Source organism: Cottoperca gobio, chromosome 4, assembly GCF_900634415.1.
Source record: "Cottoperca gobio chromosome 4, fCotGob3.1, whole genome shotgun sequence".
In the NCBI taxonomy this organism is placed as follows: Eukaryota; Metazoa; Chordata; class Actinopteri; order Perciformes; family Bovichtidae; genus Cottoperca; species Cottoperca gobio.
Window position 1 is genome coordinate 23,233,927 of NC_041358.1, and position 26,051 is coordinate 23,259,977.

General features: G+C 43.1%; 1 protein-coding gene across 1 annotated transcript; it reads left to right on the top strand.

Annotated features, from left to right (window-relative positions):
• The first annotated feature begins 1,511 nt into the window (after positions 1–1,511).
• On the top strand, positions 1,512–25,809 carry fgf22 (fibroblast growth factor 22). Its single transcript, XM_029430106.1, has 3 exons — positions 1,512–1,884; positions 23,575–23,678; positions 25,006–25,809. Exons 1-3 carry the CDS (start codon positions 1,512–1,514, stop codon positions 25,198–25,200), a joined length of 672 nt encoding a protein of 223 aa, XP_029285966.1. The 3' UTR covers positions 25,201–25,809.
• The last annotated feature ends 242 nt before the right edge of the window (positions 25,810–26,051 follow it).

The following is a 26,051-nucleotide window of genomic DNA, read 5'->3' on the forward strand; positions in this document are numbered from 1 at the left end:
CAGAGAGGGTGTTTCATTGAAATATTAACACAGGTGATCAGAAAGTTACTCAGGCTTCATCTGGACTAACTCTGCCGACACTCCTGCAACCTGCTCTGTGTTTCCGACTGCTTGATGATTCAAACCAGCAGCGGTAAAAAAAAAAAAAAAAGAAAAAAAGAAGAAGAAGAGGAAAGCCTCCCTTAATTTGCCCCATGTGGCCAGAGAGAAAGAAAAGAGAGAGAAAGGTGTCGAAAAAATGGTCTCCGAGCTGGTTCACCGGACAGTAATGGAGCTGATTTGACCGTGTTACAAAATGCTCAACGTTCACATTCAGGGGAGACAGAAGAGGTCATGGGATAGGAAAGAGGATGTAAGTCTTTCCAGGTGTCCGTGACCAAAAAAAGGAAGAAAAAGAAAAGAGGGTAATAAAATCCTCAGGTGAAAATTAAATGAGTTGTTTCTCACAGAATAAACTTTTCTGAGAGACAATAGAAAGGGGATGGTACTTGATGCAGACTTTCTCATTTGTTTGAAATGGTTATGAATGAGTGAGGTAGCCCCACCCCCCCCCCCCCCCCCACCCCTCTCTCTCTTTCAACCCCCTAGATGCTGGCCCTGCCCAGGATAAAATGCACGACAACTGAGCCGATGCCTCCACAGAAGAGAGGACTGACTGACTGACTGCACACAGCAGAGCGTGAGGCTGCTCACTCACTGCTTCACTGCCCCGTGCTAGCTGACACACACTCTCTGACTGCCGCTCACTCTGACACACACTCTCTCTCTCTCTCTGTCGCAAACACACACCGGCTCTCTCCCTCCCATACTCGCTCACTGGCTAACTCCCTCTCTTTCTCTCTCCCTCTCTCTTTCTCTCAGTATCACACACTCACACATACACACACATACACACACACGCAGTCAGTCACCAACCCTCATTCAACTCCCTCTCAGCCACGGGTCAGCAGCTCAGACAGGCACCTTGTTCCTATTCAGCTGGAAAGAGTAGAGCATCGCAAGGTGCACACACACATACTTAAACACACACTCACACAAAATACACATACCCATACACACACAGACAAACACACAAACACACACACACACACACACACACACACACATGTGCATCCTCATACAGCCAAGGACTTTATCTGTGGTACGGGAAAGAAGACCTCAGTCCAAGGAGAAGAAGAAACAGAGAAACAAGGAGCGACACTAAAGAGGAACTTTTAAAGGTAGATCCGTAAAATTACAACTCTTCAATAAAGGATCGGACAAATAGAATCGGAAACAAGACTGAAGATGACAACTGGAGAAACTTTGACAAGCGTGTTGCTGTAGGAAGGCCTGCTGTCAGCCCAACGTGGAGATTGCTCATCAGTGACATCCAGAGGATCTGTGAGTGCCATTTCCCTCCCTTCTTTCTTCAGGACTCCCATCCTCTTGTCATCCTACCGCTGGGACATCTCCCCATCATCAGCATGCCTACAGCTTGCACAAGGTGCACCTTGGGAGTCTGACCCACCATGTGCAGATGGACGCCGTCCGTAGCTCATCTCTGCCCTGAACCTGCCCTTGGCACCACCACTACTGCAGCCTCTGCCGAGCGACCTCTCCCCCTACCCAGTGCAGCCTCCATTTGCCTGGCATGCTTCACCCTGCTCCTGGTCACCGCTGGCACCGCCACAGGGGCCTGTCCTCCTGGGGTTGGACATGAACCCCTTCAGGTGCTGGCGAGTGGCATCAACTGTTCATGGACGTTGGAAAGGCACACTCGCAGTTACAATCACCTAGAGGGCGACGTCCGATTACGGCGACTTTACTCCGCCAACAAGTTCTTCCTCTGTATTGACAAAACAGGCAAGGTGGACGGCACTCGGCGGAAAAACTACGCAGACAGTAAGTGCATCTAAGTTCTGTATCTCATATGTGTGTTGAGTGTCACAGAGAAGACAGGATGCCCTTTGACGTTCTCACTTTTTATTTTTATGATTGGACTTTCTTATCTGTTCACTTTTACAGCAGTTCACAGGGATATCCTATGCTGAGCTATTTGTGTTGTGTTTAGAGCGTGAGAGACTCGTTGCTAGGTAAGAAGGGAATACCCTAGTGTGGATTTAGACTCCTCATGGGACAGTCGGCACAAGAAGGCTGACTTGAGGAGAGACATTGAGCATCAGTTGGCAATGTAAACCAGGCTTGGAAAAAAAATCTGTTTCACTGGGGATTAACTTGTCAAAACTGTGACAAAAGTGCATCAAACGTAAAGAGCAGGTGTAAACGGAAAACACATTCCTCCGTCCAATGCAAACACAGATTCATGTGTATTGTTTCTAGTTTGAGTTGTCATAAATAATAAGGCTTTTGTTTTTAGTCAGAGTTAAAGTGCTGGGAAAGAAATCTTCACTTTAAAGCCTCATGCAGCCTGCATTACATTACATTACATTACAGCCTGCATTTGCATTTGTGCTATATTAACTGAGCGACATATTGTATTCCATCACATTCTTTTTGACAATCTTGAACACAGCTGTACAGTAAATCTCTCTATAGAGTCTCTCCTCACTATCATGCATCTTAGCACCTTCTCAGACGGGACAACACTTCCCAACGTGAAGTATTCAGCATGAAACGATGCAGTTCCAGGTTATTCTGTATCTGCGGTTCAGGGACACCTGAGATGAGGTTGCTCATACAGCAGCCGTGCCTCTTCAACGTGTCCATCAATGGGCGTCTTTCAGATGCTTGACCAGGTCAAATGAGCCGACTCTGGTCACGATCTGACCTCCTTCTCCATTAGTCACTGGCTGACTGACTGACTGGATATCCCTTAGAGACGTTTATGCCTTTGACGGTAATATTTATGTATTTGCTCGTTAATGCCTTTTTATACAAGTGGGTGAGTCAGAGTTTTTCCATACAGCTACTGGGGGCTGGAGCAGCTGCTGCGTGCAGCTAACAGCCAGCCAGTCTGTTGCCACTGTTTCAATAAGCTCCAAGCTGCAGACTGAATGACATTTGTTAACCTGTCGGGATTAGTCACCTGGCAGGATCTTTTAAAGCCACACACACTGGTAGAAATTCAAGTTGAGATGAATTATTACTGTGTTAAATTTGGACCTGTGGGCTTCTCCAACTTGGGACATTATTCTCTCATATTAGAGGTAATATACTGTATGTCAGCGTCCATAATAAAGTATTACTCTCAAACCTCGCTTGAATTTGACACTTCAGAGGTCATGCTGGAAGAGTGGCAGCAATACCAAATTGGCAACATGAGGCAGTTCGAATTAAAGTAAGTGTTCAGAGTCTTTGGAAAGTAGCAGAAGTTATGGCTGAGGGTTGTGAAATGCATGCTTTTTCTTGCCATAGTAATGTCATTAAGGCTTACGTGGTTGCAGTAGCTCTCTATGAAAAAGTGCAGTCCCCTTAAATATAATGTCCTCATACACTTTAGCCATCATCCTCTCATTTCCTTTGGTGGAAAGAACGATTCTATCTGCTCGCTCACACAGAGCGAGGGTGTGTACCTGCACCCTGAGCTGAGCACAGTGCCAAACCAGCGGCCGTGTAGACCTTGTGGTCTGTCTGTGGTTGCACCTCACAATGGGACAGATCTGGTTTAAGGCCGTTTTGAGGTCTGTGTGAGGCTACCGTTACTGCCATCGCTTAAGAAGGTTTTCAATCAGACTTAAAGCCTCCTGTCCCGGACAACTTCTTGATACTGATACGAGGGCCGTGCTATAGATTAGAGTGGCAGGACAAGCAGGTAGTTGTACATAATTAATGACAAGAGCAGGTGACGCGCTTACTAGAGTGCAAAATTAGCATAAGTCTCACACAGGAAAGAGGACATTTTTGAACTATATTTTTTTATCTGATGTAAAACCAAAACACGTTTGAGACATGTGCTTGAGTGGTCGAAAAGACACGTGTATACCTACACAGACAAATACAGACGTACACGTAATGTTGAAGGCACGGTACTGTTTTAGCCTGTATTATATTTTCCACATTATTCTGTTGTTTTGTGCAAGATTAACCGTCAGTAGTTGAGCTCAGGACTGTCCTGAACCTGCATGTTGCTTCCACGAACCTGGCCGACCGCTCCTCTGTCCTCTGTGTTGCCCTTAGACTCTTGTCGACACAGCTATATTGCCCCGACAGCTCTGCCTGCTACACCCAGGCCCATGCCCCAGCCCTCACCTCCACCCCACTCAGTTTTTCCAGCCCCAACTCCCAACTCCCAACTCCCTCTCAGGTGCAAAAACAGTTGGAATTAGTCAACAGGCTCACTGCTAATTGAGGTCGGAAAATATTGTATCAATCCCAGCGGAGCAGGGGCATGGAACAGCTGAGGGAAGAAAGAGAGAGAGCTCGACAGGGTAGAAGTGAGATTGAGAAGAAATGCGAAACACAAATGATAAATTAGTTAATTTTCAGTTCTTGAGAACGAAAAATGTCGTGCAGCAGTTATTTAAATGCTCTTTGACTGATGAATTTCAAAACGTTCATCCGCAACAGACGCGACAGGCTGAACGTGTATCAGTTTCATCTCCAAAGTGTTGGGAGAAAAATGTCCTGTCTTGTGAGCACACATGTGGAAATATACACAAACATTCACTCAAACACACACACAAACACTAAAGTTTCAGGTATCCGTTCCTGAAGTTTGTTTTCAAGTAAGCTTACCGGGCCTTCAGGGAATTTGTTAATCAAATCAGACAGATATAAATCAGACATGATAATGAGAATGACTCGACCATTATCTGACTACAGCCTCTAAATATAGATCCACCTGCAACTACATATCATGCCACTGTTTCTAAAAATAACTTTATGAAACAGCCACAAGAAGAGACAAAGTACAAAACTTTAAGGGACCAAAGGGGAGGGCGGCGACATGTTTTTCTTTTGACCTATGGCAGAGCAGAACATGATCGAGGGGAAAAAACACACCCAAGTGTTTACAAAAGCTCCAGAGGCAGGTACGCATCATATCCTGTCCTGGGTCATCGGTCATAGTCTGCTAATTAGACAGTGCTACAGCACAACAGCTGTGTGGGCACGCCCAGCAACCGTTTCATGATCAATTGCAACAGCAAATCCTAAAACTAAGTAGAGTAGCGTGAAATAGAGAGTACATTCAAATGTGATGGCTTAAATCACATGCCTGTTTTATATTCATCCCCCTCTTTCTATTTTTCAGTTTGACAAATTCTGAGGTGTTTTGATTTTTTGGCATGGCTCACTGCGTATATTTTATTTATAATGTTTAATTTTTTCATCTCATTTTAAAGGATGGACTGTTACATTTTGGGTGTGTGTGGTTAAAGGCATCAAAGGTTTGTGCAGCCTCCAGGTAGTGACAGCCCATTCACCCTTAGGAAATAAGGTCACCTCACCACGCTGCTATAATCGCAGAAGTCACTGTGGCCAGACTAACTTCATTCTGCCTGTACAGCCGTGCAACTCTCACAGCCAGGGTGTGTTGTGTTTACAAAATTTCCCTTGGTGTGCAACATCTTGCTGTTTGATGTGAGAGTTTTCCTAGTTCATGTGCGTATTTTACTTGGATGGGACCCATGGGAAGAAAATCTTCCACCCTACTGAAAGATGTTGTGGAAATGATTCAAACTTGTTTTAGACAGGGGAAACTGTCACTCGCCAAGGAGAAACTGACTTGGGAAAAGACAGGAGTGCTGCAGACAGATGACTAAATCCACCTGAAAAGTTTCACCATTTAGACATTTAGCATTGGCAGTGTCTTTGCACATACAGTAGCTAAATGAAGATGAAAGGGAGTGAAAGTTAAAGAACTGGTATGTGGATTTCTTGCGTAGAAAAATATTCATGTTTACATGTAATACTAGTTCAATCGTACCTCATACTCAGGGAAATATATCAATATGTACCTCTACTGAACAGTCTTATACAGTAAAGTATTCTTGCTAAGTACTCACCATTGCAATATTCAAACACCGATGACAGTTAAGATGATTTTAATCGGATATAATATATGCATACAAAGCCCAATTATTTTTAAATTAACATAACGTCAGACTCAGAAACGGCCTCTATACTCCCTCATGACCTCATGTGTTATCTAGGCTGCAATTTAGGGACAATGGCATACAGATGCCAAAGCGACAGACATTACAAAATGTCTGTTCCGTGCTGTCTGCCATTTTAAAGTTGTAAGACGTTTATTCTGTCATTCTACATCCTCACCATGACTCACCATTAATTCTGGTAGAGCTCACACGGGGACTGGATCAACAGCACCAGGGCTGGATTGGCTAAAGAGGGAAGCACCTGGCTGTAGGAAGTGCTTTGGTGTTTTGAATCGGGAGAATACACATGTTAATGAGGCTAGGAGAAGGGCTGGGGCGTGCTCTGCTCAGTATTGAGGTGGAAATTAAAGGCTAGAGGAGTGCTGGAGCGTTTCCCGTTGCTCATTAGGCATTATGTAAGGTTTCCTCTGCCTCGTCTCAACTGAGAGGGGATTCGTGGACATTTTGGATGCCAACAGGAGGGTAAAATCCCACGAATCATGCATTTATTATCCCTTCAATAAGGACAGTGCATGGCCTAAGCCTGTGGGAGACAAATGAAAATCGACCCTTTGCCAGCTGTTCCTTGTATCAAGAGGCTGAAAGCTAAATTAAACATCACTTGCACACGCACGCATGTTGAACATGTTAAATCTCTCTCCAACACACACACACGCACACACACACACATACGCACACACACACACACACACACACACACACACACGCACACGCACACGCACACACACACACACACACACACACACACACACACACACACACACACACACTATCACTGTCCTGGGAACATTGCAGGACAAGAGTGTCAGTGTCACCCTAATTAGCCGAGGATCCCTGGTTTCTGCCACCAGGGTTTGATATTATGAATGGGCTCTAGAAATGTAGCAATTAGTAGCTAACAACCTTTAGCAGCCTGGCTCCGGCTCCTGTCTCGGATTTACTGGGTTCATCAGCAGGTTTATAGAGTCTGACTTTGGCTCCAGCAGCCGATGCCTTTATAGCGTCCCACAGCTCTGAACATCCTGTGGGTGTGAAGGGAACACAAAAGAGAAGACTTCACAGTGCCAGTAACCAGCTACTTGGATCCTAAAGTCATTGATAAAAGATGTTTGCACTGATGTCTTGAAAAGCTTCTTAAAAACAGAGAATAACACTGAATACAAGGTTCAAGTATGCCCATTTATAAATACTTGAAGTAAGAAGTAGTGTGATTATCAGAAAATGATTAAAGAGTGTAATAGAGCAAGATTGAGGTTTGACTCTTTAAATATTCTTTGGGCCAGAAATAATAACCATTATACTTTTATTTTCCGTCTTTTTCCCAAGACCATCTACCGCCTTCCAAAAACTACTCCCTCAATGATTCAGGTGTTTATACATCATTGTAATGAGCCACAATTACAGTATTGCAACGCGTGATTGAACGTGGTCACAGTCAGACAGCACGTTATTAAAATGGGGGTAAAGCGTTTGGCCTTTTTCCTCAATGAGAACACATTAACACTGTTATTACTGTGTGTGCTTTGTTTTTTTTTTGTAAAAAAGTGTAAAATGAGTATTAATTAGATCGGATGGGAACAGTTGGCCAGCTAGTCTTACTCATGCATCACCACATGTTTGAAATCTTTTGCTAAAGGAAATTCTCACCGAGGAGCAGCCGCCGCTCGCATACACACACACACACACGCGCGCACACACACACACACACACACACACACACACACACACACACACACACACACACACACACACGCACTGATGTAATCAGCCCATTGAGTCAGGGGAGACAGGTCTTGCTTCAACCTTAGATAGACCAAGACAGATTAATGGTTTTGTTTTGACCCTTCCAATAAAGCCTCTCACCTCCCTGCTTCAGCTGAGCCAGACATCATGTCTTGGAAGGCTTTAAAGCACTGGCCCAGGAATAAAGAAGCCGAAAGAGAACCTCTGGTAGACAGGGGGGGAAAAACAACTTGGCATCACTAAATACAGTTACGGATGACTGGCTAAAGCTACAGGAGTTTAAAGGTGTTCAAATTTAACCTAAAATCACAAGGAGCCCGGGACGAGGAAGCAATAATAGCAGGAATGTAATGCACCTGTTGCCCTGAAGACAGATATCCCTCCCTGTAGGATTTGGTCCAGATCATAAAGGAAGCAATAAGAAGCAGTAAAATCAGGCGCTTCTTTCTCACAGGTGACATTCAGGTAAATCTGGGGCTCCTCGCCCTTTAAGCCACAGGAAGACATGGGAGCTCCGTGGACTTTCAGTAGACTTTAATCTCAGCCACAAACAACTTACACACGCAACCACAACCTGCCATTCAATATGTGTGGCTAAACATTGACCTGCTGTCAGGCAATCAAGTCGTAAAAATCTAGTTTACAGCACCTGGTAATGTGTAATGGACTGGAAATATGTTTAATCACAACACCTCTGTGGAGAAACGGTGCTACATCACACTGAGGATCATAACTGAAAATTACATACTTATTATATTAAACTGTTTACAGTTAACTGAGCAGCAGATTACACACTGAGCACTCTGATAAAATAGTTCCAATAATGCAGACATCGTGTATTTCTGTGCAAGTTATGATTTTGTAGATTAGTTTTAAACGACACTGAGAGTCTACAGCCATGTTAACTGCTCTGTGAGGCTGTAAATCTCAATCTTTATCCTCTGGGGACCAAGCGTATCTGTACAAACTTTAATGAGAATTCATCCCATAGCTTTTGAGATATTTCAGTCTGGACCAAAGTGGTGAACCGACCAACGTTGCCATTCCTAGAGCCGTGCTGCTATCTTAGCTTGAAAGGTTTACCAGACTGTATGACGCCGTGCATATGGAAATCAAACGGAAGAAGTACTGAGTTCAAGTGATGAATAACTGTTTCTATACAGATGAAAGCAGAATATAAGCGCTAAGAATCTGCAGTTTAAAGTATTATGATCATATAGCAATAAGGTCCATAAAGTAAAGTGCATATATGAGTGCATGTTTGAAGAGAATGCACATTCTGAAACATGGATCACAATGTAGAAATGCAGACTGTATGGACACCTGGGTGGGAATAGGGTACACCCATCTCAAAAATCACATGACAGCTACTGTATATTTTGGTTTGTCTTGTATTTAGATTGCAATTTTATGAATGCAAACAAATAATCGGTGAGATTTTGTTTCCGTTAGGTTAACAACCTCTGCGTTAAAGCCGCTGTGCCTCAAAGCAGAGAAGTCCCTGTCTGGACTGAATGACCGTGTTGCAAATGTGTTTACTGAAAGTAGGATAATTGATGCAAATGTGGAAGGCTAAAAACAGCGACGCAGATGCAGGTCTGTGCATACCAACAGGTTGAGACCATACAGCGTCTTCTCTGAACTGCATTACACACATCCACCCGTACCTGCTTTTTATCTCTGAGGCCATTTTGCTAAACGAACACGAGCAGGATGTGAGTATCGTGTCAGGGCTCTTTGAATGTGTGTGTACATTTTAGAAAGCATGTGCCTGTGTTTATACTTGTGCCATTGCAGGAGCATGAAGTGGACCCTAAACTGAAAAAGATGTGTTTCCTCTCCCTAATGGCTAATATAAACCAGACCTTACCTTGCACTCAATTCAGACGCGTGCGTGTGTGTCTGTGTGTTCGCGCACACGTTGACATGTGCAAGCTTGAGTGTACACGGGTGTTTTTCAGTGTCTGGAAGACTATGCTCCTCATTAGAACACAGAGGGTGGCCCACAACATAGGAGTGATATAGCTGAAGCAGGACAGTACAGTCAACACCATACATCAGGCCACTCCTGTACCGCCACTGACCTCTTCATCCATTTGTTTGAGTGACTCTGGAGGAAAAGGTTGCAGTGATATTAGGTTGTTCTACTCCATAATTGAGCAGGCAGAGAACATATTCAAATACATATGAAACACTTTCATTTCATCTTTGTACCGGTAGAAGCTGGTTAGATGTGAACTTACTGCCCATCTCTCTCTGTGCACAACTCTCTTCATATATATTTCTATGCACACATCTTTCACTACCATGCCCTTGATTCTTTTTTTGTATCTGTCTACCCCTTTATACCTATCGCCATCCATCTCTCTCTCCTGCTGTCTCCATTTCCCCCTCTTCCTCCCCTGCAGTGGATAGGATTGGGGTCAGAGCCCTTTGGCCAGTGGAGCAAGTGACAGCTCTGACAGGGCCCTGATTTCACTCTTCTGCCTTCTGTCACCTCCTTGTATGCCCATCTCATTTTAATAATGTAAATATGGGGCAGGCTCAGGCCACAGAGAATATTCTGTGTCCTGGTGCTCACTCATTGGAACCATGCTGCACACCTGAGCCACACATGCACACACTTACAGTTGGAAGTATTCTTTAAATTTACTCGGATTTGGTGGTTTTTCAGACTGCTGTTGAATATAGCATAATACAAGCAACAAAATGTTTTTTGTTTGTTTGTTTGACGAAAGATAAAGGAGCTGAAGTGATAGACAAAGTCCTTAGAACAATAAGAAACATACAGGGATGTATGCAGGTCTCAAACCCAAAGGCAAGATATGACATCATCTGGCTCATTCTTTCTAAGTGTGGGAATCTCCTACCACAGGAGACATTTAACAAGTAGCTCAGTACTGCTCATGAAGAGGAACATTAGCTTCATGTGTACAATGGATGGGGTGTCCCTTTAAAAGAGATCTGCACAGCCAGTATTTCATAATATCCATGAAATATGAGTTTAAATACCATTTGCAGCCAAATTTAGGCATCCATGTTTGTTGGTTTTTCGGTATCCACTTTCAAATTCAGCAAGACAGTCTGCACAATCGTCACCTACAGAAACATTTAGAAAATGTAGCTGTAAACGAGGTAAAATAAGTGGCTCACTTGGTTTTCTTTAATCTAATCTAAAAAATAAAACACTTTTTGCCAATGTCGGCACAGATGTGGGTAAAACTGACAGTGAATGCTGGTTTGGTTCAGATGCAGATGCTCTTCAATAACTACCAGAGAAGATGAATGAAGGAAACTTTAAACAAGGCCTTTGTTTGGTCCTGATTATGTTTCCACTCAGGGTGGCTGAGTCTTGTCTGGACAGCCAACCAAACCAGCCACAGATGCAACGCACCAGCTTACTGCAATTTCGTGGCACATGAGAATGACCTCAGTCTAATGTGGATCCCGGTATCCAAACCAGTCGTTCACAGGGTACCAAAGTGCAGGAAACTGCAGAAGCCGTGAGTCACGATGCTCTCGGCGGGCAAATCTGTTCGTAACTATCTGTGAAGCCTTTGATAGCTTGCTGTTTGCGTGTTACGGATGTGATGCATGATTTGGAGGCACTTTGCCCTCCTTGATTAAAGAAAATTCCTTTTGGTCGGTAAGACTGCGGCCCCTCAGTGCCTCACAGACGCAGACGAGTGCACCGTGGGCTTCGTTAACCTTTTTCACCTCTGCTATCCCTCAGCTTCACTACACCAGCCCTCCTCCCCACCACTTGCCCACTCCCTCAGGTTGTCCTCTAGTGTTACCTTTTCTCGCTGGCTTGCCCCCCCCATTCTTGTAAATTTGGGGTTTGATCAGCAGAGGCTTTTCCCTCTGATTCAGCATCCCGGAGGTCCCTAATGAACTGACTGATGTTCCATTACATACAATCACAGCTTAGCATGTCCAAGGAAGTTAGTGTTCAGCGGTATAACTACCATGGAGTGCATGCTGACAGGCCATGCAGATACACTAATCACTGTTTGATGGGGGAGTGTGTGTGTGGTAGAAGAGGTCCCAGTGCTGCCACAATCTTTGACTTAAGCTTTGTCATTGTTTTTCACTAAACTCTTTTCTTTGTACTAACATGTAATGCTGTTAGTATCAGACTTGCAGTTTCATTGATTGTTTCAGCAGTGTTTTGAACAGTGAGCATACAGCTGCCTGTCCACACACACACACAGATACAGTATATCCAGATGTGGGTGGTGATTCTGGAGTACTGGGTCAGTCTGTCTGGGGATAAATCAGACTTATCTGTCCTGTGAGGGGATGGAGGGTAATTGGTCACATTTGACCCCCGGCCTTGCGGACTGTGGGAACGTGGGCTTTATCTACCAGCGGTAATTGGCTAATGAAACACTTCCGCAACTCCTCCACTAGATTGTCATCCACCGGGTGGATAGGGAGAGGCATGTGTGTGTGCGTGTGTGTGTATTTGTGTGAGTGTGGCCGGTACAATTGGCCAAGAGGCATGTGTGTGTGCGGGCGAGAGTGTGTGTGAGTAGTCTAGAGAAAAGAAAATGGCAGGATGCGGAACACCCAGTGGCCATCTCCACAACGTTATCAACATAATCAGTCTCATGATGCATGAAGTATACTGATACATTGACAGAACACACATCAATAGTTGTGTGGTTGTGTTTACAATTTAAATTTAGGTTTGAAGTAGAAATAGTTAATTTAAATTCAAATTAAATCTTTGGCTCGAGGCTGTGCTTTTTGTGTGGCGCATACTGACGGTGCAGCCAGGATAGGACTGAGTGTTTGCAGCATTTAGATCATAACTACTATGATGTTTTGTAGTTGTTTTGTGTGATCAGTTATCTGGGCAAAGCCATGCCCGCATAAATCGAAACATGAGAAAACCAGAGTGGGGAGCAAGTTGTGGGGGTGGGTGGAGGGATACTAAGAAAAAAAAAAAGGGCTAAAGTTACGGTGGTGAGACAATGTCTCTGAGGTCCCATCAAGTGAGCCATTCATAGATGCAGGCCTACCAGTTTGTGGAGCCAGGGAGACACTCCGATAGAGTGGGGCCCAGGGTGGCCTTGTCTTTTTGTCCCAAGCTGACCCCTGCTCTCCCGCCTGGCCTCTGCGCCCCTCACCTGGCCTGTCCCAGCGCACTGGTAACAGGATACCTGTAATTTGCTCTAATGGCCTTTGAAAGACCTGGCTAGGCTAATCCCTGGAGTACTTCTCCCAGCCGCACTGTATGAAAGGGTGGGGGTAACAGGGCCGAGTGTGAGTCCTGAAAGAGGACCGGCCTCTGGATTGTGTGTGAGAGAATGTCACCCCTTGCGGCCGGGGCTGGGGCCGAGGGAGTGCGGGAGTCAGCTTTCAGCAGATCATCACCATGTGGCTTGTTCACAGGCTCAAAAAAACTGGGCCCAGCTTGTAGAGAAGAAGATTGTCTCTGCTTTACACCTCCCTCAGTGGCTCAGTCTGGCAGGCAGGGGAAACTGGCTGAAGACCAGCCTGTACACAACTTTGAGAGAGTGGTGCACTTCAAACTGTTTCCAGATTTCCTTTAGTAATTAGTGCTAAGATATTTCTCTGTGGATGACACTTACTCATTGCAGAGCTGTAAGAAGAGCAGAAATAAAGAGGGAATGGTCTGAAGTGAAGTTAAAGACGAGCAGTCCATGACTTTGGTCAAGGGGACGAGATGGAGACACTGTTATACACCAGGGGATGTTACACTGGTGGTATAATGAAGGATGTTCACTCCGACAGCGACCTGCCACACATTTCCTGGAATCATTCGTACGTGCCAGTTAAGAGCAAATCTAATGATAATAATAAAAGAAACATTGTTGAACAAAAGACATTGAATACTGAGATTAAAAATACAGGAGAAAAATAATCTTATCAGTCTCATCTTGACTCTCATCCCTCCAGAGATGTTAATGGAATGTGGGAACAGCAAGTGATATGTGGGCAGGGAAGACCAGCCCTCTGCCAGTCTTTTCTCTCCTTTCTTCCCGTCCTTTATATCCATCGTCCTTGTTTCTTAGATGGGGCGGGCCACATGCACGGGAATCTACTCACAAAAATACACAACACATGCAGACCAGTCTTTCCTGTGTCCTACTTCCTCAAAGTATAGAGGACATTGTACACAGTCATATTTAAATGGCCGCACACATGCACAGCGTGTATACAGAGTGATTTAGAGAGTGACAGCATGTTTAGATCTGTGAAAGTTCAAGTGTGTGACAAAAGAAAGGAGCAAAAAATGATTCTGGTTCTGATTTCCTTTGCTTTATACGTTTTGTTTGATTAAACATGAGTGAAGTTGAAGGATTCCTAACTGTCCGGGAATTCAGAGCTAAAGTAGGCAAAAGAAACGCTGTTCGGACTTCCAGACAGTCTGAGTTCATTTGAGGAACTGAACTACTTGGCATGTTGGCTTGAATGTGTTGCTTTTACTAACATGTGGTGGATGATGAGAGTGTGTGCTGGAGAGTATCTTGGAGTTTTTTCTAGTTTTTCTTGTTGTTTTAATCTCACTTATATTACAAAAAACAACAACAAACTGACCAAAAACCTGAGATTTGTGTGTTTTCTGTGTTTTTGTGCGTGTGATGAGTCCAGCCCAGCTCAGCTTGGTGCAGACATATCTCATTGCTGTTGGTAAGAGATGAATAAATCATCCCAGTCCTGTGAGAGTTAATAGGTATGATGTATGTCCGGAGACCCGCTGCAGACAGGCCGGTAAGGGAGGGGGGAGGGGGAGTGACCCAGGGAGGGAGAGAACCAGACTGAGACAGAGAGACCAAAGAGGTAGGACAGAGGAGAAGTGAGGGACAGACGGGCAGTGAAAGGCAAGCTGGCAGATGGGAGACAGGAGAAAGGAGAGAAAGACAGGTACAGTTTGTAGGAAGGGAGGGAGGTACTGCCTGTAGATCGACAGCTGCTCTGCTCTACAACAGAGGGCCACTCACAAACACACATAAAATTGCACGTGACACACACACACACACGCACCAAAGCACAAATCCTCTGCTGGAACAGTAGAGCTCTCAGAGTCAGCTCCTTTATAGAGACTGTGAAGCTTATATTGCTGTCCAGAACTGGTCGGTCCATTAAATCAATGTATTTTGATTCAAAGATAAATAAATGTCATAATTTCATCACTATGTGTATGAAACATTGTGGACTCAACCACGGAAATCCTGAGCAAACCTTAACCATCATATAGAAGTCTAACCTTTTTAATAGTACCACCTCAGAATCAAAAGTACTCGGTCAAAACATTTACATTGGACAGTAAACCTGCAATGTGCAAAGTACATACAAATGTGGATCATTGGCATGCCTTCAAAAGTCTGAGCACAAATAGTAATTCGGAAAACTAAGACCTAATTTATGATGTTATTCATATGTAGGGCAGAAAATCATTGTGGCACTCCAATCAGTCATGTCAAAGCAGGTACTTTAGCCTTTAAAAGCAGATGTGAAACACCTGCTCTGACATCGCTCACAGAGATGTGGCCAAAAATGCTCCATGCTCAGAAACTTCTCCCTTTAGAGCAGTCCAGCCTGTTGTGTTGCAGTGCAACCAAAACACCAAGACTGCAGTCAAATAGTCAAAAAAATGACGTCTTATGTCTTTTCATAACCCCTTTTCTTTGACCTCGATGGGAAACGTCATGAGGTCGAGGACAGATGTGAAGGAGAATTCATAAGGACTTAGGAGAAGCCAGGTGTTACTGCACTTGCTACGGAATTGCGCAACAGCAGATGTTATTTAAATGTGACGCTTTAAATGTTGCTGCCGCAAGGAATTGTGGGATGGCATTATCTCCTTTTCTTTGGTAAAGGATGTGTACGCTATGGTAAAGGAGATAAGAAAGGACGCATAGAAGCTCCTTTCCTAAGCATTTGGAGAATTTGACCTGCTCTTACCTTGGCTGCAAGGTTAGGAAACATCTTAAGCAAAATGACTATTCAACCCCAGTCCAAGTCTATGTTCAACATTACTGTTGATGCTTTGAAATACAAGTGTGCATAGGAAGCAAACACCTGGATTGTATTTTTGCACACATATGTATAAGTTATAGAGATTTGCATTAGACCAACTATCCGAATATATCCTGTTTTCACCAACAAGCGGTTAAACTCATACCGTCTCCCTCAGCCTTGGAAATAGCCATTTAGGGAATTCCACACCATCTGCTAATCACGGGCTGTGTGCGGTGGATTTGTCCCAGGAGTCAAATATTTGGTTGATAAAGTATACTTTACCAACATAAACTCTCAGTCGTCCAATGAAGTCTTGGTTCATCAAGAGGATCCTGTTTATTCCTTTGACTCAGTTTGGCTGTTTTTTGAATATGTGTTTTTGCATTTGCATTTCTGTGATGTGATTCAACATAAATCTAACACCATGCTCTGGTTTCAACTAATCTGGAGGCTGTGTGGGTTAGGGTTAGTGCCTCTCAGACCTGTCCTAAATAATATGAGAAAAGCACGTAGCTGAAGTTGCAAAAGCATCATCCATAAACATAACAATCCTAAAATTATGGCTTTCAAGTGGTGCTGCAGTCCCAGTCACACTAACACACATTCCTAAACACCTTAACTTAGAGGAAGGTTGCTGTGGGTCAACTTTCACTTTGAATACTAGTGTTGAACTGTCTGAGTTCACCTTTACAACAATCATGACAGAGCTGCTTAAAATTCAGCGTTTTACATTTTGTAAGACAGTTGAAAACACAATAATATTGAAAATGCAGTCCGGCCCACTGTTTCCTGTAAATGATCACTCTGTCTCCGCAGCGCTGTCAATTTCCACAACAAATTGAAGATCAGCTTTCATATCAGCCACTCACTGCGATGAGATCATCTTTAAGAGATGTGGTTCTCACAGGAGAGCGACGCTGCAAACCTTAAACATCTACAGCAATAAAATGCAACATAATGCTGCAGTAATATTAATCCCAAACATCATATAGAATAGTAAAACACTGACAGGGAATATTTTACTGCACTATTACTTCTTTTACTTTTTATAAGGAGGCTTTTTGCAGATAATACTTACTTACTTTAATTTATGTAGGGTTTTAAATGCAGAACTTTGTGCAATTAGTACTTTTACTTAAGTAAAGGGTCTCAATACTTCTTCCTCTGCTGTTTGAAAATGAAGGCAGAGCTCTGATCATGCTCCCTGCATGCCCGTAGAGCCACAGAAGCAGTAATAATTGTGCTGACACACCTATTTCCTTGGATTTGATTAGTCACCACTTGCTAAGGGCCATAATAACAGATTTTGTGTTGCTCAACATTATGTTGTCAAGGCATAAACAATGGCCTCTGCCCTAAATCAAGGTCATGATTATGCTTTATGGACTATTACAGTTTTTTTTACGATTGCTAAAACACATTTCTTGAAACCTTCACATTCACAAAGCCACAGACTCCTCGGGCACAAATCAAACAATGCTTTCAGATCACCTACAGAGCATTCATTAGACACTACATAAAAACAATTAAAACACTGCATCCAGTGCATGTAGTTTGATTTAGTTTAATTGTAAATTAACACATTTTTGCAAAACTAAACAAAAGTACAATTATCCCAACTTATACAAATAACAAAGAAAACTTCATACGTAAATGAAAAGCACATTACAGGTAAATGAAAAGCACATTACAAAACCAACTGTAGATTAATGACATTTCTGGTTTCTGCCACTGTTTATATGTGGTCTAAATTAATTAAATTGGTAAATTTAACCTTAACTGTAACCCTAACCCTGCCTTGTATACACTGAGGCCTCAGTACGCTAAATGAACGTACAACGTGTCGTCTGACCACATTGTATGTCTGGCGCTGGCACCCTCCCATGTGTTATGCTAAATTGGTTGTTTGGTTCACTGAGTGAAATTGGTTCTCAGATCTCTATGCCCATCCCACTTGACATCCAAAAGATCCTGATTGCAGCGGTCCAGCACTCCAATCCGAGAGAAGCAATTCAGAGGAACCAGCTACATATACTTGGCCAGTGTGTAATTGAGAAGCTCTCCACCGTGTTGTTCAAATGATAAGATATTTGCTCTTTGCTAACAGACAGGGTAAGGGGCAGAGCATATGCAAAGACTTGCAGAGACAAAGCGCAGCGCAGGTGTCCATTCACAAACCTGGTGGCCCCATCTGACTGCTGACATTTCGCCATGCATTGGATTTCCCGGCGATATCGTAGTATGTTTTAAATGTTGCGTTATGGAGTGCAGGGTCCACAGAGGATGAGTTTTTCTTCCATCACACCTTACGGGATGTGTCAGATCTCAAACTTTTTTTAAATTCTGCTTCAGTGAAAGCAACACTCAAAGCGACATGTTAACTGATTTGCGTGACTGTAATCTGTATTTGAAAGCATATCAACTTAATGACAGGTCAGCTTGCATTCACTGTATATCAATGTTCAAACGACGTCACCCACAAAGGCATTAGTGAGAGTAGAATCTATTTTATTTATTTTTTGCATGTACAACTCAGTGGTTCTTCAAAAATAATCAAAATTGTGCAGTACATATATTTAGAATATAATAGATTTTTGATTAAATTGTGTGCTGGTTACACATTTCCATCTGGAATCAAGCAAACACAAATCATCTTTTCCACTAGTCCTTGCTAGTCATTTGTTGGGATTTTACTGTACATTCAAGGGTTAATGTCCAAGTTTCCATATCACACCACCTGTGATGGCCTCCACTAGAGCGCCTGTTCTCATGGTAATCTCTCAAGGTGTTTAAAGCAATAGTGAGTGATGCAGCCTTTGTCTGTGCTGATACACACAGGCGGCTGCTTCGTCCAGTACCAGACCCTTCGAGGGGGTCATGGCAGATCAAAGGTGCTGGTCACAGCCATTAGGCCCGGCAGCCCAGACCCGACATGAAAAGCTTGTGTTTTGAAAAGGAGGGCAGAAGGAAAAAAACAACAGGGCCCTCTTCGTTTAAAAAGCAAGCAAACTGTGAAATAATTGAAAAGGTATGTCAATCAAGAGCAGGAGCACAGCGGGAACTCCAAGATTCCCAGGCTCTGCTCTGGTCGAGCACTGAGCCATGGAGGGCTGCTCAAGGGGGCAACCCAAGAAATTAAAGACCTGGGAAAAGGAACAAAAAGAAGACAGGAGGAAAGGAGCAGAAAAATCTCCTTTTCTCACTCTCTCTTTGCTCAGTCTTTCACTCTTTTCTGCTTTATTTGTGATGAAAGGAACCATTTTGCCACACTTTGTAGAGCCCCATTCAAAAAGCTTGGTCATTAATAAGATCTTGTCTAGCTCTTCACCTCTCAGGTGAGTAACAAAGACTTATTCGGGAGAGCAGCCATTGGAAGCGCCTGCCCCCACCGCCGAAACCCCCATCTTATAACCAGCACCTTCACCCTGTACTCGCTCCCTCCTCCTCCCCCATACCATGAGTCTGACAAAAGGGAACCCCGTGAGAGTGTCTCTCTCTTTCCTTTCTGTCTTTTTTTCAAAGTCAGAAAAAGCTTGAATGATCTGACGTTGGGCTAACGTCCAAAAAATGGGGGACGGAAAGAAAAGAAAGAGTAAAAAAAAAAAAGACTGGGTAAAAGACTTTTTCTATGCTTTTAAAAATCCCATAGAGGAGAAATAAATGGCAAGTCCACAGTTGACTAGACACGTATAGTGCAGGATTTGCTTGTAATGGCAGCTTGAGCTTATTGACAGTCCCAGCCAAAACATGTCAAAGGTTAAGAGATCTTGCCAATTGCAAGTGGGAAGCCAAAAGTACCTTTTTCATGAGCTCAATAGGGCCATCAGTTGATACTTGCTCAGCAGAACACGGAGCAGGAGTGACCTTCAGTTTCCAAAGCAACTCAGGAACAAAGAATGAATTTGTCTCCATTGTTTGTCTCTCTTCTTTCTAATTGTGATATTGTTCAAAAGATTTGAAAACAGTTCCTGAATTAACTTTTTTTTCACAATTTCAAAATATTTTAATTATCTCTAAACATAGTCGACTATTACACTGCAATAAGTTTAATTTTATTAGAGCAAACTAGATATTCTATATGTTATGTTATGTTTATTAAAGAGGGGATTACCTCAACTCTTCAAAAGTTGGATGTATTCAGAGATGGGGCATTTTCATCCAACCTAAATTTAAGTTGGTTTGCAGGAGGGTAACAACTCACAACAAATTGATTTAGGACTCAAGAAACACCGTCAATCAAATCTCAGGACGGCTTTAAAATAAATACTTTTATAATAAATGTAACTGAGAAAACTGTATCATTATTACAACACATTTCTTCAAGTCCGGAGGCTAAACTCAGCATACAGCGTTTCCTTCCAGTAAAGTGACCTTTGGATTTCAGCAGTTAGGAAAACTCTCTAATAGCTTGAAATACCTCACTCTGATTTCTCAGGCTTTGAACACAATGGAGTGACTTTTCAAAGGGAGGACTGTGAGTTATATGGATCTAACTGGTCTTTATAGATGTGTGGTCAAGCGTCCAGAGCCCAAGTGATTCCTTTAGACAATGTGAAATCCCCATTTCATGTCCTCCGTTCTTTTGTGTCTGCTGGCTTCTACACCAGCATGTATGAGTGAAATGACATGTAGGGTACCTACGAGACCGGAGAGAAAGGACAATATTTTATGTCGTATAGACACAAGTGCTTCCCAAAATGACTGCTAACACAAACTTACCTTTCACTACAGGTATTAGCCAGTTTTAATTTAAATCTATTAAAACCATTTTCTTGTGTGTTTTTTTCTCATTTCAAACTTTTAAAACCGGATTTTTTACTATTCACTGACAACACTTTGCAATGTCTCTGATGTGACAAACATCCCTCCAACACACCTACTGTGACTGGAACTCAAACCAGCAAATAATGGCAATTACTGCTGGCACCACTTTCAGGCACCAGCGGTTTTCATTGGCCTGGACTAATCCCCCATAAATCCTTGCAGTGCTCCAATCACCAGCCGGGCCCCAGCTAATTGCTTATGAGTCTCTTGCACGCTCCAGGTGCCACCGTAGCACACCCGGTGTTTGTAAACACAGCTCGTAAAGAGAAGGCTGCCATCAAAGTGTTAATGTTTCCTCGGAGGATCAGAGGCAATGCAGGAATGATGGGGGTGCAGCTGGGCTGGTACCTGGGTGGACCCGATTGAGGCATTCTCTCCTTCCCTGCAGCTGTGGCGAGCGGAGAGAGGGCTACATTTACACAATCCTGCCAGAGAAGAAAGACACTCAACAGGAGTTTGTGTTTGTTTACCTTCCTCGTCTGTTCTTTCTTCCTTTTTAGTCTTTGTACTTCTGTGTCTGTGCCTTAAGTAGATGACCTCAGTTGGTAAGCAGCACTGGGGATGTTCAGAGCTGAAAGAAGTTGGAGATAGTTGCGAGTGATGGGAGCAGCAGATGTGTTTTTAGGTTTCGGAGCCCTTCAGAAGTGCTCTTTAAAACCAGAAACAGTCGTCTGATGATATTAGCAGGCGTCATTTTCAAGTCTGTTTTGAATACTCACATGCCCTTATGTATATTGAAATAGTTTTTGGTTGCTGTAATTATTGCTCCTGTCCATGCTTGCTGTAAAGGGATCCTTTCTTAACGTGGTTATAATGTGATAGGGAACACAAACAATCTCTAGGTTCAGCATAAACTAATATCTAATATCAGGCTTCAGTAGTCTGAGTTAGTCAAATCAAGTGGGCATCTATCAAATCTACAGTTTTGTCAGTTCTCGCTTTTTCTTTTCCCCCAGTTTAATAGCGGGGTTTCTTTTGGGAAGTTTTTTTTGGGAAGGGTCAAAGGAACAAATGTCGTATGCTGTGCAGTTTGTAAAAGCACGAGCTCCAAAAAAGACATCTGTTTACTTTCAAGTGTAACATGATGACATGTAAAAGTGACAAAGACCTCTAGCAGCTGTAATAATTAAGATGGGAGCAAATAAGGAAGTCAGGTGACATAATAGAGCGAAGAAGTCTGTGCAGGGAGGTTTGTGTTGATGAATAGGTCAACAAAACATCTGACTTTAACACGGAAGACTGATGTTAGCTTCCCAATTCCAACCGACAGTCCACCTTGTTTTATTAAGCATGACCACAATCGTTCCCGAACCTCAAACCAAGTGTTTATTATTGAAGCCAGGAAGACGAAGCTCCCATAAGCTTAGCAAAGTACTTGTGTTTAACCTGAACAATGATCTTCCCCTATTTAACCAAACCAAACCTGAACCAAAGCGTTGTCACATCACAGAGAACAGACGGTTCTGGCGGGCACACACGAATGATGTCATTCTACCAACAGGGGCGTGAGATCAGAAAAAGTTACGTTCCAGAGGGCATGGACAAATGACGTGATGTTTGTTGTTTAATTTGGAGGACTTAGGTTAAGATAGACAAAATGTGAACCTACCCTTTAAAGCCTGTTCTAAAACAAATATATAACTCATTATTACGTCCAAAAACATATTAAGTCAAGCCTTTGCGCCAAGTTCAGCTGTACTTTCCAAACTAAATCTGGATTTGCATGAATAAGTTGGTAGAAAAAACAGGTGCAGAGGGAGTAGCACCTGCGAAACCCCTGGTGTGAGCGTTTATTTTTCTGGGTTTAGCCAGCGAGACTGCTCAGGAACTCAGTCACAGCCCTGCAAAACACTTGTGGTTGTACCGAAGCAGCTGGGGGTTGGTCAGTTGGTTGGCCAGTAGCCCACTGCTGCTTTTATGACTCCTTCATTTCCTACCAGCTTTGGGTCACACTGTCTTTCAGCAGTTTGACATTTTTTCTATGTTTACAGCATCTATCCAAAGCCAACAATCCCTTTTTCACAAATATTCTGCAGTATCTAGCCTTTAAGCAGCAACATTATATGTTTTCTTTGCATAGACTTGGTTTTCAGGGGTGTGAAAAGAAGATGTTGTGCTCTGATCAGATAGCAGACCACATCAGGGCGCTTTTGAAGATGTAAGTGAGCTAATAAACGCAGACAATCTATAAATATCATCCCAAAGAGAGCTTCATCTCCAGCAATTAGCTGCTATTCAGAACCCTGCGGTAAGCCCTCAGGTCATCTCCAAAACATCTTCCTGTCGTAGCCATGACAATGGGTGTGTGCCTTTATTTTTGTATGGAGACAAAAACCAGATCATGATTGAGCCACATGGGACTTGTTTGCAATCAGTGCCCAGAGGAAACATTCAGCCCGCAAGCTTGACAGCTTTTTCATGGGATGAAGTGAGTTGGAGAGGCTGCTTAAGTGGCCAGCAGACACGGGTTTTGTGTCCCTCAGTAAACAACACTGGGCTTCATCAGGATGGAGTGTCACATCTGGCGTCAGGAGGCTCAAATGGAGACAAGCAGCGAGGCAGAATGACACTGTGCAGGCTCAGACACTGCATGTGTGTGCTACACAAGTGTGTGTTACAAATTGTATGTAGTTCAGGATGAAATCTGAGACCGGGGTGCAGGTAAAGTTGATAAGATAATAAGAATAAGAATTTCCCGCCTTTTCTGATATTATCAAATCTTAACCTGTTGTTCGAAATGCTCTGAGCTCGACTGGTCTTCTCACAAAGGGAGCTCCCTCGGGCCATTGTGCATGTGTATGTGTGTGTTTTTTTTCTTGTCTTGGCCTCTCTACCCCCAGAGCATATGGCTGTCTGGTATCCTAATCGCTAATGATAGAGTGGCTTTTGATGGGGAAACTCCCAAAGCTAGATGTTTCTAACCCAGACTCTTGTCCCCTCTTTTATTTTCCAGGTCTGATGGAAATCCGATCTGTCAGTGTGGGAGTTGTTGCCATGAAATCTGTCAGCACCGGGCTGTACTTAGCTATGTCCAAGAAAGGCACGCTCTTTGGATCGGTGCGTATACAACCTGGCAACATTGTTTCTCGAGGTCAAGATGGGAGGGCTGGGAAAGGGGAGGAGGGTGGTGAGGGTAGGGGAGGTATATATGTATAGGGGTCTCAAATGAGTGCCTACCCAAACATGTTTGATTCTGCTGAAGTGAAGGGAATCTTACGCTGGAAAGTCCAGAGAAAGGTCAGAGTGTTACAATCAATCATGGCTGTACACCTGTGGCACGGTTGATGATACCTGCAGCTTGAGTTGGCTTGTTCCACTGTCAAAATAAATAGCAGAGAAAAGTCACCTGACCAGCAATGACAAAGAGCCAGCTGGGTTCTTTTAAAAGTCTTCGCGTGCCATCTGCCAATTGTTGTTTCACACAGCAAGCTTTCAAAAGTAATCACCTCTCTTTGTTAAAATCAGCCTCACATCAGACCTGAGGTGTGTGGTGTCTAGCTCATGTATTTACATCTTGGCAAAGGAGAAATCAGGCACAAACAATCAGTCAGCAGCAGCGATAAGTGCCTTTAACAAGCTAACACAGTAAATAAGACACAAGCAGATCTGAAGACCCAACCCTGAAACCTCCTATAATAACAAAAAGGCAGGTGAATCACGCCAAGCTCATACTATCCTGATACTATCACAGACAGGGCCTCATTATGGCAGCAAGATAACAATCTGGAAAAGGGAATGCAGCAGAATCTCTTGTCACTACGATATCTTTCAAGACTCTTTGACAAACTGATACAAAGTGCTAACCACCCATGAAAAAGTGCCTATTCTGACTGTTGACTGCTGGATTACCTTCACAGATCAGCATATTTTAGGAAAAACATGTAACTTGAATTACAAACTGGATCAGAAAGGAGATTAAATGTTGAGACCGCTTTATTCCAGTAACAACGTCTCATTTACTCAGGACATTTCATAGACCTCATTGTTTCATTCAGTGAGTCCCAATGAAAACGTAACTGTGGGTCCTGTAGATTATTGCGAGTAACCAGAACATTGTTTCTGGAAAGACAACTTGCTTTTGGGTTTTAATTCTTCAATGCTTTGAGCAGCACAAACCAAATGCAATTGACATAAACGTTTTTGGGTTGATGGAAAAGAAGTTTCATAGGTGGATTTCTCAAAACCCCAAAACGATCTGCATGGCTACACACAGAATGCTGTACATTGCAATTTAAGTGAACCAACCCTTTTAATTCTAAACTTAAAACTTCCATTGCCTCTTGAAGACCAGCTGGCCTAGTGTAGCATAGCAGGAATAGCAGCCGTTAGCTATTCTCTCATGTGTTATAACCTTTTTAACCCGTCTGTCTCCCTGTGATCACAGGTAAAGTACAACCCGAGCTGCAAGTTCAAGGAACGCATTGAGGAGAACGGCTACAACACGTACGCCTCGCTCCGTTGGAAGCACGGTGGCAGGCAGATGTTTGTTTCGCTGAACGGGCGGGGGAAGCCGCGGCGAGGACACAAGGCTCGACGAAGACACCCGTCCACTCACTTCCTGCCTATGCTCCCCTCCTAGCTGTCCAATTTTGAACTCTGACCAGCAACTGGCTGGCTCACCTGCCGCCTCACACTGGTGTTGATCTAGCTGTGACGGCGATCGTTATTTTTATTACTCGCTCCTCCTGTCACATAAATGTACATTTGTTGAGGGTTGTAACATTTGTAGAGTTAGTATAATATGTACTTTTAAGTTATTTTCTCCATTTTCTAATGATGTTCAGTAATACAGTGAATATACAGTAGAAGTATACTATCTCCAGGCGTCTGTCTGGCTATAGTATCAGTCTGTGTGTCTGAACTGCATGTTAAGTGGAGTTTGGGTGACTTTAAGAGGCTTCAAAAGGACTGAAAAGGGACAGCAAGTCATGAAAAAAACTAAATGTGGCTCACGTGTTTGTAATTTAGTGATAGTTTTCACAATAAGTATGACTATTAAAACAAGAAAGAAGCAACGTTGAAATAGCTACACATCAGGGCCATAGCTACCATTGAGGTATTCTGTATTTTTGGGGTCACACTCTACAATTACATTTTTACAATCTATCTTGTTAAACACATTTCTCATCCTTGAAATATTTCACCATTTCACATATGAAAGATTCCCGTATTGAGTGATGTCTAGGTGTCTCACATGTGAAATCTAACATTATATATTAAAAAACAACAAAAAAAACTTAATATAACATGTAAAACATAAAACACCACTTAACATATGATACATTTGCATTGTACATTAGTGCATTTCATTAAATTCACATATAGCAATAATGTGGTTTTTGGACATTTTACATGAGAAATGTAATAGTTGAATATGTCTGGTAGTTTAGCTAATCTACTTTTAGGCCAATAAATCAATAAATATATAAC

Excerpts from the sequence above, each read along its gene's own strand:
- fgf22 (XM_029430106.1), top strand. The coding sequence starts at position 1,512 with ATGTGCAGATGGACGCCGTCCGTAGCTCATCTCTGCCCTGAACCTGCC. Across the intron at positions 1,885-23,574 it reads GCGGAAAAACTACGCAGACA|GTCTGATGGAAATCCGATCT; the intron begins GTAAGTGCATCT and ends TTTATTTTCCAG. Across the intron at positions 23,679-25,005 it reads AAGGCACGCTCTTTGGATCG|GTAAAGTACAACCCGAGCTG; the intron begins GTGCGTATACAA and ends CTGTGATCACAG.